This window comes from Epinephelus fuscoguttatus, linkage group LG14 (genome assembly GCF_011397635.1).
Source record: "Epinephelus fuscoguttatus linkage group LG14, E.fuscoguttatus.final_Chr_v1".
NCBI lineage: Eukaryota > Metazoa > Chordata > Actinopteri > Perciformes > Serranidae > Epinephelus > Epinephelus fuscoguttatus.
This window is the reverse complement of record NC_064765.1, coordinates 9608765-9623757: the sequence shown is the minus strand read 5'-3', so window position 1 is coordinate 9623757 and position 14993 is coordinate 9608765. Positions and strand designations below refer to the sequence as shown.

Genomic DNA, 14993 nt, shown 5'->3' with positions numbered 1-14993 from the left:
TTAGTCCAAGTCCTCAAAGCACAGGAAATGGAACTACTGCATTAAAAAAAAAAAAACGCTGTCTCCTCTTTTTTGTCAGTGAAAATAAAGAGAGATGCTTGTAGTTCTTATTTTTTAAACTACATTTAATCATGTCTATTTTCATCAACTACATTGCATGTTGATCAGTCACAGAGTTTGATGACATTGTTGCTATCTCATCATCGTTAAAAAAAAATATTCAGTCAGTGTTTTTGTTTACAAGATTAACACTGTGTGATACAAATGTAATTTTCATCTCCCTGCTCTCTGATGACAGATAATGATTCAGATGAGTGTGTGAATGGAGGCAGCCCCAAACAGCCACCCAACCGACAGCACCGGAAGGAGAAAAAGGAATTCCCTGTGAGTTTGAAGATGATCCACAATATTACATTGCAGTGTGTTTTTCAATCATGACAGCCACATTTCTTTTGTAGTTTCAAGGGGTTTTAGGATGTAAATGTCATCTGTGGTCTAAGAGCCTATGTTTTATATGGGAGGTGTCTCCAACTAGCTGGCTAGCCTTGCACCGAAACCTCAAATATGGTGTTTTTCCTTCATCAGATCCAAACACTAACAGCTAAAGAGGGAATTTTGGCATCAGCTCATGTTGAACATTTAATTGACTTTGACAGAACAAAAGAAAACAGACCATATTGTTTTCTGTTTGGCTCATTGTTGACACTGGAGCTAAATTAAGCTGCTAAATTGTCTGTGTGCTCTTCATCTATGTTATCTTATGGTTTGTTTTTTCCTCTGCTCCTCCTTAGAAACCAGCCATCAACGGTCTTCCACCCACTCCCAAAGTGCTGGTGAGTGAATCCTCTGCATTGTCCCTCACAGTCTCCGCTCTTCCCTGCTGGCCTGGTTTCATAGGCACTGTTATTAAACTGTTGTCTGAGCTGCTGCTGTACATTCTGTAGATATTTGGGGTCCTCAGAGCGTTCTGCTTTGTGGTTTCCTCTGCTCAGCTCCAGCTCATTAAACCCTGGCTGACATTTTAGCGCTTCACTGAGCCAGCCCTTTATAAGCCACGCTGCTTTTCATTTCAGATGGGAGCCTGTTTCTCTAAAGTGTTTGATGGCTGTCCACTGAAGATCAACTGTGCCACATCATGGATTCATCCTGACACCAAAGGTGCAGCTTCATGCAACAAGCGCTCCACATAAACATGGTTTATTACAGCCAACATATTTATATTTTTCAATGTTTTCCTTCTAGATCAGTACCTAATCTTTGGGACAGAGGATGGCATCTATACGCTGAATCTTAATGAGCTGCATGAAGCCACAATGGAGCAGGTAACAGCAGCTAAAATCAATCTAAAAAACATTAATTATAACCAGTATTAGTTAAAAGAATTAAGTAGTGAATGAGCTAGGAGTACATTGGACTTTTTTTTTGAACATAAGCTGTAATCCCACAAAATAATGTGGTTAGCTAAAGGGGAACTTAAATGCTCATTTTCAGATTCATTTTTGCATTTTGGGTTCTACTAGAACATGTTGGCATATTTAATGGTTGAAAAACACTTTATTTTCCTCATACTGTCTGTGCAGGAACACCTGTATTCACCCTTTTTCTCAGATGCATCCTTTTAGCACCCATCTCTTTTTAGCCCCCCTCCTAAAAAAGCCCAGTCTGTTCTGATTGGTTAGCGTTTTCGGGTCTTACACATACTTTTTTAATGCCTTCACACCGGCAGTAGGAGCTGCTGAAGGCATTATGTTTTTGGGTTGTCTGTGCGGGTGGATGGTCCATCTCATTCTCTTGAACTCAGCATCTCAAGAACACCTCAAGGGAATTTCCTAAAATTTGGCACAAACATGCCAGATGTTGGCATGTAGCCTCATGTACGTTAGCAGTGTACTTAGAAGAAGAGTATTCAGAACGGTCTGAAGCCTGAGGTATTTGCTCACAGGGATTTCTTTTACAGACATTTACCTCATAATCTGAAACCTTGGCCACATTTAATAAGAACATCTGACATTGTAACACTATATATGACAGAATATAAGGTCTTGAAAGTAACTCTGTTACTACTGTAGGTAGTAGGACAGTTAGCAGGGCATGCTAATGATTGCAGTTTGTGTCAGAAGAGATAACCTCACTATTTAATCCATTCATTACACTTCTAAGCTCTTGGTTTGAAACTGCTAGAAAATGAAGACACAACCCTCCTGACTCTTTGGATACAGATTACTGCTCGCACTACAAAGTGCCTCGACTGTAACTGCACAAAGAAGCTGAGCTGTGATTTGACAGTTAAGCAAATAGATCAGCACTTCTTACTCCCTCCTTTTAGAACTGTGTGGTGATGGTATCATCTTTGTTTAATTCCCTCTTTAGCTGTTCCCGAGGAAGTGTACATGGCTGTATGTTATCAACAACAACCTGATGTCTTTATCTGGTAAGTGATGGACTTATCACAGCATCCTGCTTCACTGGCCACTGTCATAACCTGCTGCTTCTTTGTCCTGTTATCTGACTGCCCCTGAGGGCAAGACAGCCACTCCATATCTGCAGCCCTGAAATAACTGTTTCTTTTGTTTGCCGTAAGAGAGCCTCTGTGGGAACTGCGTCCTTGTAGCACAGTGACTCATGAGTGACACATCTGGCTTTACAGCCTGGTCCACTCAGACATATTGGTCTCTGTAGGTTCCAGCGTATAGTAGCTACAAAAGCAAGTGTAGTGCTTTTTAATATATTGAAACAGACATTTTATCTGTTGTCAGAAAGCTCAAATCATCTATCACTTGAAACCAAACTGTCTGTGTTTGGCTGCCTTACTCGCTGAAGCCTTTTCTCGGCTTAACAGTCGAGGATGGGATTACAAAGTGCGAGGTCTACTTTCGATTTTACCTTCAGCAGTTTGCCCCTTGGTATACTTAACCTCTGTTCTCTTCTCCTCTTCCCTTGGACATTGTCCATCCTCCTCTCGCCTGGCTTGATTTGATATTCTACTAACTGGCTTCATCAGAAGGTAATCATGCTTCACATCATCGTCACACTTCTGTTTTTACCCCTGTTCACGTCTAACATTTCTACACGTGAAAGCTGCACTATAGGATCCAGAGTTTGAGGCAACTCAAAAATTAGGGTTAAAAATCATTTCAATGTGAAGGAAAGTTTACTCAGCTCTTGTCTGTCATATTTAACATGAGTATATTTTAACAACTGGCTTTAATTACTCAACTGAATGTTTTTACTCATGAAGCTAATGACTGAATATTCCACTGTAGGGAAAACCTTCCAGCTGTACTCCCATAATCTCATCGGGCTGTTCGAGCAGCTGAAGAAGCCCGGCCTCGCTGCTCAGTTCCAGACTCACCGCTTCCCAGACAAAATCCTACCCAGGTGAGACCAACATGTCCGGGTTTTTATGCCTCTGCACCACCAACAGCTGTGGCTGGAGGCATTATGTTTTTGGATTGTCTATCTAATTCTCATGAATGCAATATTTTGGAATATGTCCCTTGAGGGAATTTCATTACATCTGGCACAAACATCCACTTGGACTTAAGGATTAAATGATAAGAACTTTGGTGGTCAAAGGTCACTGTGAGCTAACAGAACACCTTTTGGACCATAACTCAAGAATTAATTGACTGAGTGTGGCAAAATGTCACACTGATGGATGAATGGATGACATTTTATATCCAAAAGGTCAAACATCATTATTACTGTGACATCATAATATTCTTCACTTGTTTTGCGGTTATTGAGGCCTGACATGCCTGATTTCACTGCAGCTTCTCAAAAAAAAATTGCGGTGCATGTGATAATGTTTGTAGGTGTTTTTTTGGAATAAACAAAGAAGTAGAACAAGTAAAACTTGCAAAAAGTAGTTTTAACACTGTCTCATATTCTGAGTCTATTATTATGAGCATTTAGTGTTTACCACAGAATTACAATATATTTGTGATGGTAGTGGGGTGGAATGGGGGGCAGCAACTGGCATTGGAAGCAGCACTGAAAAATTGTCTATGTAAGCTGCTCATCTTCCGCTCTCTCTGCTCAGTTAGCTTGAGCTAGCAAGCAGCTGCAGCTAACATCCAACATCGAGCCATTTAAGAGTCCTAACAATTTCACATTGATACTGAAGCAGCTCAACTCTGACATTAAACTCGTTAATAAATGTTGAGTAACGTTAGGCCTGTGATGCTAACAGTTAGCCCTGTTAATGTGTGTTAGTGTCTCAGTCCTCCCAGGTCCAGAGCTCACACTCCTGCATCAGTACTCTAAAGATAAACAGAGAGAGTGGGAAAGGGGCAAGTAGAGGCTAAGTGAATCAATCCGCTGCATGCAGCCTTACAATGAAGTGAGATTTTACCAAAGACTGTATAAGTAGTCAAATTAGCAATAAAGTTGCAGTGATTGGACAAAATTGCAAAGTTGCACAGAATCAGGCCCACTGTCGGGAGGGGTCAAAGGGTACAGATGACCCTGGCCCAAAGCCAAGGGGGGCACCATGGAAAGGTCTATGGTTAGCCCTTAACTGGGATAAAGTACAGTAGATATAAGTACAAGTAGATACAAGATACATGTGGTAATATTTGCAGGAAGTATAAAGATGTATAAGCCACCACCACCCTGCACGTTGGGTGTGAAAGAGGGGCCCACTCTTGAAAATTTTGTCCCCCTGCCCATATTTCCTCATGGCTGGCCTGCACAGAATTCATGGGAATTGGCTGAACTTGTATTAATGATTGCAATCGCAGCATCCTGGAGGGAGTCACTGAATTGGTGACACACCTTGAAAACTATGCTGACTGTGTGGATCTTCTGTGCTGCCAGGTTGGGGATGTGTGTGAAGCATCCATGTTTTAGAATTTGTAGCGACACTGATATTTGAAGCATAGTCTATTGTCATGGTAACAAATGAGTCTGGACAGAAATGGATGTAAATTGCAACTTGACTGATTGGCGGAGGCAACCAACCACAAGCCGGTAACTATAGGTTTGTCCTAATCCTGTCTCGTGTGTGACATTCTCAGCAACACTCCTGTCACTTGTGTGGTAAGGTCACAACTCTGCTTTTGTAACTTAAAGCATGTTGCTTCACTCATGCTGTGCAGTCTTTTTGTTCCTCACCGTCTACCATCGTGACAAACGGCTGCAGTGGTAGGAAAAAAGGAGAACCACTGGCCAACTTCCCCGATTCTAGACGTCATCAGCTCTTTTAAGACTGTCGTCACAACAACTTCACTGTTTTCTCTCCTCAGGAGGTTTGCCTTGACAACTAAGATCCCCGACACAAAGGGCTGTCACAAATGCTGCATTGGTGAGTGGCCTCTCCCTCCCAACCACTTTGTTATATTTACTCACCCTTCCATCATATTAAACTGTGTCGATACATCAGGGACATCTCTGTTTTGGGCATGCCCCCTTTACTTTGCTGCAGTGTTGTTTTTCTTTAAGCCCTCATGAAGTTTAATATAATGCATTTATGTAATTGGGGTTTTGAATAGATTAAATTTTCCAGATTATTCATTACTGTGTGTTTTCGCTCCCCATATGCTGCTGATAATCTGTTATAAATGACCTTCATACAATCTTTTCTGTTTTACAGTGAGAAATCCATATACTGGCCACAAGTACCTGTGTGGAGCACTGCAGTCTGGGATTGTCCTGCTGCAGTGGTATGAGCCCATGCAGAGGTTTATGCTCATCAAGGTGAGTGGATGGTTTTCTTTTGTCATCACAAACATCGCTGTTCCTCCACAAATGTTCCAGTAAAGGGGGATTTATACTTGTGCGGCAGATCTTACACCGTAGCCTACGCACGTGGCCAACCCCGTTGTGAGCATTCATACTTGTGCAGTGGTGTGTCTGTGTCACTCTGCAGTTACACCTCCAAAACACTGGTCGGTGGCGGAGGTTTCTATGAAATGTTGAGTTTAGTTGATCCAAAACACACATTAAACACACATTAAACATGGCTTAATAGAGATGGCATTATTGACATAACATTATTAGCATAAGCCTATGGCAGTTTACATTGTATAAATTAGCCTAGTGGCTAGTAGGGGTGTAACGATACATCGATCCACATCGATACATCGATTCATTGATTAACGATCCAATTATATTGATGCAAAATGAAAACATCGATCCGTATCGTCATCTTAAAGATACACATTTATATTGAAATTCACATAGCACGTCTGTGTCACCATTTCTGGGCAAGAGCGCCTCCGCTCAAACAACAAACAGAACTCAGAAATAAAATGGTCAAATCATATTCTAGTTGTTATTGTGAGTTGATGTAAGTGATTGTGTTAGATGGGCATATGATATCGCGTCATATTGATCGCAGGCTCCTGAATCGAATCGAATCAAAATCGTATCGTGACAGACTTTGTGATATTGGCAAACATCGTATCGTCATCCAAACAAATCGATACAATATTGTATCCTGGTGAAGCTGGTGATTTACACCCCTAGTGGCTAGCAGAAGTTTCCTCTACTCATATGAAGCCAGGGACAACAGCAATATTTAACAAAGGTAACGTTACAAAATTTGGCTCTGATACAACTCACAAGGTTCATTGACAAAACAACTGTCTTATACTAAACACATTTTCCAAATAAATATAGCATGCTAACATTATTAGCACAAGCCTATGGCATTTTACATTGTATAAATTAGCCTTGCAACAAGCGGAGATGTCCTCTGCTCATATGAAGCCAGGATAAATCACACACAAGACTTCAAATGCTATTTTTGCGGAGGCTTCATTGTCTTCACAATTTGTTTCTTATCTGTGAAATTAAAGTAAGGGCAGTAGCTCAGTCCATAGGGACTTGGGTTCGGAACCGGAGGGTTTCCTGTTCAATTCCCCGTCTGGACCAAAATATGGAGCGTGGACTGGTAGCTGGAGAGGTGCCAGTTCACCTCCTGGGTACTGCCAAGGTGCCCTTGAGCAAGGCACCAAACCCCACCGAACCCCCCCACCGCTCGAAGCGCCTGTCATGGGCAGCCCCACTCTGACATCCCTCCACCTAGTGCATGTATAGGTCCTGGCTGTGCATGTGTGTGTTTGGACCTGTGTGTAATTGACAACAGAGTGAAAAAAATGAATTTTATAAAGTATATCAAATTAAGATTAAAAAAAATAAATAAAAGCTTCGTTTGCACTGAGGGACATGGTTTCATTTTACAAAAGTAGACAGGAGGTCTGTGTTGCCGCAACATCTAGTTACATTTCTGGGGAGGTGCACGTCAGGCTACGGCGTAGGCTCTGCGTTGACGTTTTAAGCATAACACTTAAGTGCCACCAGCTTTGCTCTACAAAATAAATTCTAAGCATCATTGAGGGTTCCTACACAGTTTGGAAGAGTTCTGGATAAGTATGGAAAAAAGATTTTTTTTTTTATGTTTTCAGACTATTTCCCCTATTCTGTTGTATCTTACAAGCAGAGTTTCTTTCATGACATTTAAAGCAGGCAGTTAGTGCAGCCAAAATATTTACCACTGTATGACAGAGCGTGGACCAGAGCGAGCTTGATGTCTTTGAAAGCAAAGCAAGAAGTACAGCTGCATCTGAGCACACACTCCTACACAGCGCTGCCTCTACATCTGTGTGTCAAAGACTGCAAAAACCGCTCTGCTCTAAGTGTCCTCTAACTGAATCAAATGCTGACAACTATGACCAAATATGTTTGAAAGAAAATGTGGCAACATCTTTGAACTGCAAATATCACAAATAACTAAATATGACGTTTGTCTAAACATTTATGAGTTATGTAGTTATCAGGAACGTAAACAGACTATCCTTTCTATGTTGGGAAACTGTGCTTTTATAGCTGCGTTCAAAGACGTTTCCATGGACACAGTGAATAAACAAGGCTGCACAGACGCCATGAAAATCAAATTATATAACTTTTCCAAGTGATTCTACATATTTTTATTCATATGTCAAATATGAAATATCTACAAAGAAGTGTAGGAACCCTCATCATTAAACATCAGCACAGCATTGACACCAACCTCCATGTTTTCTCTCTCTCCCTACGGCAGCACTTTGACTTCCCTCTTCCCAGCCCACTGAAGGTGTTTGAGATGCTGGTGGTCCCGGAGCAGGAGTATCCTCTGGTGTGCGTGGCCATCAGCCAGGGCACCGAGCCGAGCCAGGTGGTCCGCTTTGAGACCATCAACCTCAACTCCTGCTCCTCCTGGTTCACAGAGATGGGAACAAGTAAGTCCAACACGTGCTTGGATGTAAAGACGAATACTATAATATCAATAATAAGGCATATCATGTTTTGTGGAGACCTGGTGGAATGGACGTCTTCTGCAGAAACAAATCTGTCTATCTCCAATGCAGCACATCTTTGTGGATTCAACATTGGTATCATGTGAGATACAGCATCCTCTTCAAGGGCTTTTGTGAAGTTTTGAACGACCAGGGACAGCATGTGATAAAAGGCTGTCTGTTTACTTTCACATATTGAGACCTAACATACTGTGCTACTGCTTCCTCTGCACATGAACAGCAGTTTAGAAGAAAAATTCAGTAGTGAGGTGAAACAGACTGGTGAAAAGTGTAGCTACTAAACTACAGTATTTAATAATAAAATAACTAATACAGTAATGGAGAACTAATTTACATGAAACAATTGAAGATGTTATGAGTTACCACAAATAAACGGTACATTGCCGAGGATGTTGGAGAACAGGATTGGTAATCTTTGAGCTTTCCTTCCCACAGCTCATCAGCAAGTGGACGCAATCCATGTCACCCAGCTGGAGAGAGACACAGTGTTGGTGTGTTTGGACCGTAAGTTTCTCTTTTCATCAGCTTCAACTTGTTTTATAGTCCAGATGTAGTTATCGGTGTTCTGTGACATTATTCTCACAGCCTCTTATTGTTTCTCTCCCCAGAAAATTTGAAGATTGTTAATCTCCAGGGCCGACTGAAGTCCAACAAGAAGCTGGCATCTGAGCTCAGCTTCGACTTCTGCATTGGATCTGTTGGTAAGCTTCTCTCAATTCTCTCAAGGGAAATATATAAAAACTCCCAGCATGACGAGCTGGCAAGTGTACAGTAGGGGCTGGCTGTATATCCAGCAAGCTTGTTTGTTACATCTACAAAAGGGCTTTTTGTGAAGTCAAAATGAATTGCATTGTTCCTCTTAATCAAGTTGGCAGTCTTTCAGTGGCTACCTTGACCGTTGTGCACTTACACACGGCCTTTTCCTTTGTCTTCTGACAGTGTGCCTTCAGGACAGCGTTCTGGCCTTCTGGAAACACGGCATGCAGGGAAAGAGCTTCAAGTCTAATGAGGTAAAATATCTCATGACCATGACAGCTGGGTGGCTGTGACATTGATGCACAAATTCACAAAGTTAATTTTGATAAAGTACTTTGGATTTGTTCAAGTGAAGATGCCTATCGACTCTGAAAACTCACCATTAAATCAATATTCATACTATAATATATGTGTCACTTTTAATGGGTTCTCGGTGACTGCAGAGTAGAAACTCTTGTTTGTCACATCCCTGCAGTGAACACAGGCTTGTTTGTTCAGTACATGAACAGACACCTCCGGCTCTTGTCAACAAAGACCCTGAGTGCTGGCAGTTCATATGCATGGCTACATGCTGTAGGTGATCCCAGGAGATTAGACCTCAGGTGGAGCAACACAAGGTGTCTTTGTTTCGGGCCGAGGTAATGAATTTGTCCTCCTTTCACGGAGGGATTCCATGTTAACCTGATCACGAGTCGCGCTCAGCAGCAGAATAAAAGTTCAAGAGATCGCGGGGAGGTGAAGCATTCTGTTTTTATGAAAAGTGATACAGCGATAGGGGCCACGCTTTTGAAAGCTTGCCGTGTCAGACGTGGCCCCGTGGCACTCGGATGAAACAGAAGGTCTGTTTGCCGAGTCTGCACCCAGCCCAGCTTGACGGTTCTCCCACAGCAAGGATTTTTGAAATGTCAGCGGCCATGCAAAATTCATGCTCAATCATAAACGAAACCCGTCACACAACAGGGAGCAGCACTAAATAATTCAGCCTTTGTCTCGTTATGATTCCTCTCAAAAGCGGAGGCATTCAAGGGGGGCAGGCTTATTGATCCGTGTTTGCTCCGGTGGGTGCCTCTCTGAACACCCGAGACCTTGTTCTCGTTTAGACTTAAACAGATCAGATCTCTCCCGAGGCCAAGGACTTACACCTAGCAGGTGTCACACGTCGACTATCTCGCATCTGTCGACAAGTTTTCATGACATGTCAACACGTGAGAGTGTGTTTTGAAGGGGCCCCAGTCTTTTACACTGCAAAGTGTCAGGCTACATCTTGTGACTAGAACAGGAGAGCGACAGAACAGTACACAGTTACACAGAGTCCCTAGAGACAGACCCACAGAGTCACCTACAGACTGTTAAAAAATATATAGACATCTTGTTGTTAAAGGTACAATAAGTGATCCACATGTAAACAGTCACCCTGCCACCAAAATTCAAACACTGCATGGGAAATTGATTGACAGGTGTGTCAGTACGCAGACAAAATTACAGTTAATTAATAGTAATGTTTTGTGAAGCATAGAAGTCAAACGTGTTGGCTGCAATTTAAAATGTGCAGAGCGAGTTAATGTAACATACAAGATCCATCAAAGTGTATTGTCTCTGCACAGCTCAAGACAGGAGCCGCCCATGCTCAATATTTTTATGTATGGGTTTGTGAACTCTAAGGGGCTCTGGTGAATCCATCCTATAAAATTCATGTGTTTCAAAGCTCTCACTGCACCACCAGTACTTCAGATACACAGAAAACCAGCTGTCAGTTAAAGTCACTTGTGTGTCTTTGCTCCTCAGGTGACCCAGGAGATCTGTGATCCAAGCAGAGTCTTCCGCCTGCTCGGATCTGACAGGTTGGTACAGAGATATTTCCATCTTTAGCTACATCAGTGCAGATGAGTGATCAAACACACCGAGTGGAGGAGCACGTACAACAAAAATCCCAGAGGCCTTAGAAAACACATCACCTCATAAAAACAAACAGGCTCTCACTCTCTCTTTCCTCACTTATCCTGTTTGTTTGTGTTGTTAATAATACTACTGTGGGGATAGTTTATCAGCCCCATGACCACCATAATACCAGACTGGTGTTATGGCTGTCCTCCCTCAGGTCTTATTACCTGGAAACCAGCAAACAGCCTGCTCCCCTTCCGTGCTGTGAGGCCACAGCTCTCATCTCCTGCTGCCTCTGCTACATCTCTCACTGTGCTGCTGGTCTCACCTGCCTCTTATCTATTTTCAACGGAACTCAAAACAACTTTCTTCATCTGTCTGTTCTTAGATTATATTTTCTGTACTTTCTGATTATTCTTCTGATGACTCTAAACCCTGCTGCCCCTGAATGCCCCCCTGACATTACCCTTGGATGCCCTTTTGACTCTGTTTCATTTTTATTGCTTCATATGCTCTGATAGCTGAGACATGAAAGCTGAGCGAAATGTTAGACACCTCACTAATGGTCATAAAGATGTTATTTTAAATAGTTATTTTTAGATATGTCAATAAATCATTTTGTTGCTATTTACCTAGAAAATGTCAAAAACAGGTGAGAAATGCTCGTCCTTAGTTCATCAGAGCCCAAAGTGATGTCTTGAAATTGCTTCAAAACCCAAAGGTTTTTAAATTGAAATCACATAAATAATTATAGCAGGGTTTTTGTTTCTTTTTGTTTTTTGCAAATTGTATAACCTTTAAGCATATTGTAATTTAAGTGGACTTAGAGAAAACTAGAGTCCTGCACCTTGGTTCTGTTTCCAAGCTTTAGAAAAACTAGCCTGTGACGAAAGACTTTGGCCAATCACGTCGATTTCAGAGAGATGGTGTTACTGCTTACTCTGCAAAGCAACCCAAAAAAAGGAGGACAGACTTATCACTTAGAGTCTAAAAGAGAGTCCGACAATAAACAATATAAAACACGTCAGTATCGGCAAAATGTTTCAGAGATGCAAAGAAAATGTTGCTAACAGTTTGGCCTCCTGCTAAACTCAAGTTCAGCTAATTCACGTTCATGTTTATATAACTTCCGTTAGCTAGAGCCTGGAATCAGTTTGTCATCTCAAAGGGCTTTACAGGACGGTAATTCTCATAGAATCGCCACTACATAACAACATCGGGATCACAGTTATGATCAGGATGGTTGAAATGAATGAGTATTCGTACAGGTTCATGTGTGAAGTGCATGCACACACCTGTGTTCGTCTGGTGGGAGGGGCTTAAGACAGAGAGGGGAGACCTGCAAAAGGAGGGCTGTACTTTCAAATTCTGCCATTTATTTTGCATGTTATATAAAACTGCCTACCCCAGCTTTAATCTATTCATGATACAAAACAGAAAAACTGTAAAGTCTCACATTTGAGAAACCAAGGCCCCCTAATGTTTGGTAACTAAATGGCCCAAATGAAGTAACGACTGTTCAGATAGTTGTTTCAGCTCTAGACTGATGTCAGCACAGTTGGTTTCAGCTGCAGACACAGCAGGGTTTGATTTAACTCCACACACACACACACACACACACACACACACACGCACACACACACAGTAGCTTACAGAGAGCCTGCTCAGTGAGGGAGACTCTCCCAGTGCTCCTGATGAAGCCGCCCTGCCTGTGGCACCGGAGCGAGGCCTCTCTCTGCCCAGCCCCCCATGTTTTATTCACCGCCGCCTGGGCACTGCCAGCCTGGTTTGAGTGTCTCTCCATGCCTCTGTAATTTCATCTGATGGAACGGACAGTATGGACTGTAGCTTCCCTGCTCATCTGTCACCACCACATGGCATCTGAAGATGCACCTACTGACGTCCTGATCTGACTGTGACCGATACATCAGGATGCTAAATGTGCCGTTTACTATAAACTGGTAGTGCACTCTCCCCCGAGTGTATCGATACCACTAACATGATGCTTTGAGTTTTGTCATTAATGCATTAGCAGGAGTTTTTAGCTCTGATACATTAACCTCAGTGTTTTCCAACATTTTCTCAGTTTTCAATGTCATTGTTTTCCATTCCTTTACATACAAAGTTAGCTAACCAAAGAAATAGCACTGACTTTACTTCCACCACACAGACACGAGTGGTATCAATCATCTCATATAACGCTCAGTAAGACAGCAAATAAATGTTAAAAGATTACTTCATGTAGAAATAGACAAGTTGTTTTGATTTCACTAATCAAAATATTGGTGGTTCGATCCCCGGCTCGTCCAGTCCACATGTCAAAGTATCCTTGGCCAAGATACTGAACCCCAAATTGCTCCCAGTGGCTGTTCCATCAGTGTGTGAGTCCATTTATCATTTACCATTTATTTTCCAACGTCTATACAATGGGTAGCAGGATGCGAGTTTAGCTGGTGCTCATTTTTCTCCACTTTTTCCTAGATGTTAACTGATGTTTACATTTAAAAACATCAGCCAGTTTACAGACTGGTGAGTCAATTTCCACATACCGATGAGTGACTTGCAGCCACATGCGACCACCGTCCAATACCAAACCACAAAAAGCACCACTTGCAGATTTGCAAAATAGAAATAAGAGCAGGATTTCAGTTTTAAAGTTGCCAGATTGACATGAAACTTTTTTATTACAGCTTCGGTTTAACGTTCTCCAGGTACCATGAGCAGCATCCTCCTGTATTTCTGTGTGATGCTCTAACCGTGTTGTCTTCTTCTTTTGCAGGGTGGTGGTTTTGGAGAGCCGACCCACAGACAACCCCACAGCCCTGAGCAACCTCTACATCTTAGCAGGTCACGAGAACAGTTACTGAGCCTCTCCTCGGAGAAAAGCGGTCAACATGCCTCCGTGTTTGGGAGAAAACTCCAGACTCTCACCTGTGCAGGGAAGCGTCTGGTTTAAAACAGTTATTGGGAGCTTTTGTTACTGATCACAGGATGGACAGGTCAGTGATAAGAGGAGCCTCATCAGCGTGGATTCATGAGTAGCCTTACATCAGTTTACTGTAGCTCCGCTCATCACAAACTGTCGACGAGCAGACAGTGGAGAAACAATAAAAGCTCAGATGAACATTGTTACTTAGCATTTTCTCACTCTTCTGTACTGTGGACTGAGTTACAAGTTATCTAGAGGTATTATTGACAAAAGTGCCATTAAGATTCACAAGAATTTGTGATTGTATTAGCGAAACAGTGGGAGATTTATTGTGTTATTATCGTCTGTAACATGTCGCTCATAATCATCGCCAGAGGCAAACGCTAGTCGGCTTGAGAGGAGATTTTACCAACTCTGTAGTCAAACTAATAGCTCAGTTTAAACAGAAACCCACGAGCATTGTGGGTTATTTAAGCAATATTTATTAACCTCCTGATAAGTGATAGGGTATGTTTGATTTACAGACCGTGTTAGCAGACAGTGACAGAGCGGTCCTGCTGTGTGAGGATTAACTACCTAGTGAACAGCTCCTGAGCAGCTTTGGGTTATTTTTACTGCTAATGTAATATAGTCGCTTCTCTCCTGCTCTGCTGCGTTTTTAGAAGTTGGATATAATGTACATTGTTTTTCCTCTTTACCTTCCTCTTTTATAGACCTTTTACTTCTCATTATTTGCACCATGTAAGCACTTTTGTACATTTTTTTATTTAAAATAAAATGACAAAATGAGGGACGATGCTAGGTTTTTGTTAACATCTTTGCATTCCCCTTCGCAAAATGTTTAATGTATGCTGTTTTTTTTTTGTAATAAAAAAAAAAGCTGTTGTTAACAAGATGACACAAACGGACTGGGGTTTATTTTTGTGTTGTTTTGTGAGACTGGTGTGATGTAACAGAGCGGATGATGAGTTACTCTTCGCTGATGATGAGTCTCTGATGGGAGGAACGGGGGAATACGGGTGTGTATTAGTTTCCATTATTTTCCTGTTTAGTCTGTCACTTCTTGTGTCTTCTCCCACCCGCGCTAATTAGTCTCACTGCGACAGGAAAACACGTCAGAGTTAAAT

General features: G+C 42.0%; 1 protein-coding gene across 4 annotated transcripts in view; it reads left to right on the top strand.

The window, feature by feature from the left end:
- The window catches only part of map4k5 (mitogen-activated protein kinase kinase kinase kinase 5), a 42932-nt gene extending 28226 nt beyond the window's left edge, over positions 1-14706 (top strand). For all 4 annotated transcript variants that reach the window (XM_049595612.1, XM_049595611.1, XM_049595610.1 and 1 more), the window contains 14 exons: positions 299-384; positions 792-833; positions 1074-1158; positions 1243-1322; positions 2371-2431; positions 3264-3378; positions 5247-5305; positions 5594-5697; positions 8045-8222; positions 8736-8804; positions 8909-9001; positions 9240-9310; positions 10842-10897; positions 13717-14706. In XM_049595612.1, the coding sequence (XP_049451569.1) occupies positions 299-384; positions 792-833; positions 1074-1158; positions 1243-1322; positions 2371-2431; positions 3264-3378; positions 5247-5305; positions 5594-5697; positions 8045-8222; positions 8736-8804; positions 8909-9001; positions 9240-9310; positions 10842-10897; positions 13717-13804 (1187 nt within the window). In that variant the 3' untranslated portion in view covers positions 13805-14706. The remainder of the gene's footprint in view (positions 1-298; positions 385-791; positions 834-1073; positions 1159-1242; positions 1323-2370; positions 2432-3263; positions 3379-5246; positions 5306-5593; positions 5698-8044; positions 8223-8735; positions 8805-8908; positions 9002-9239; positions 9311-10841; positions 10898-13716) is intronic.
- Positions 14707-14993: the final 287 nt, after the last annotated feature.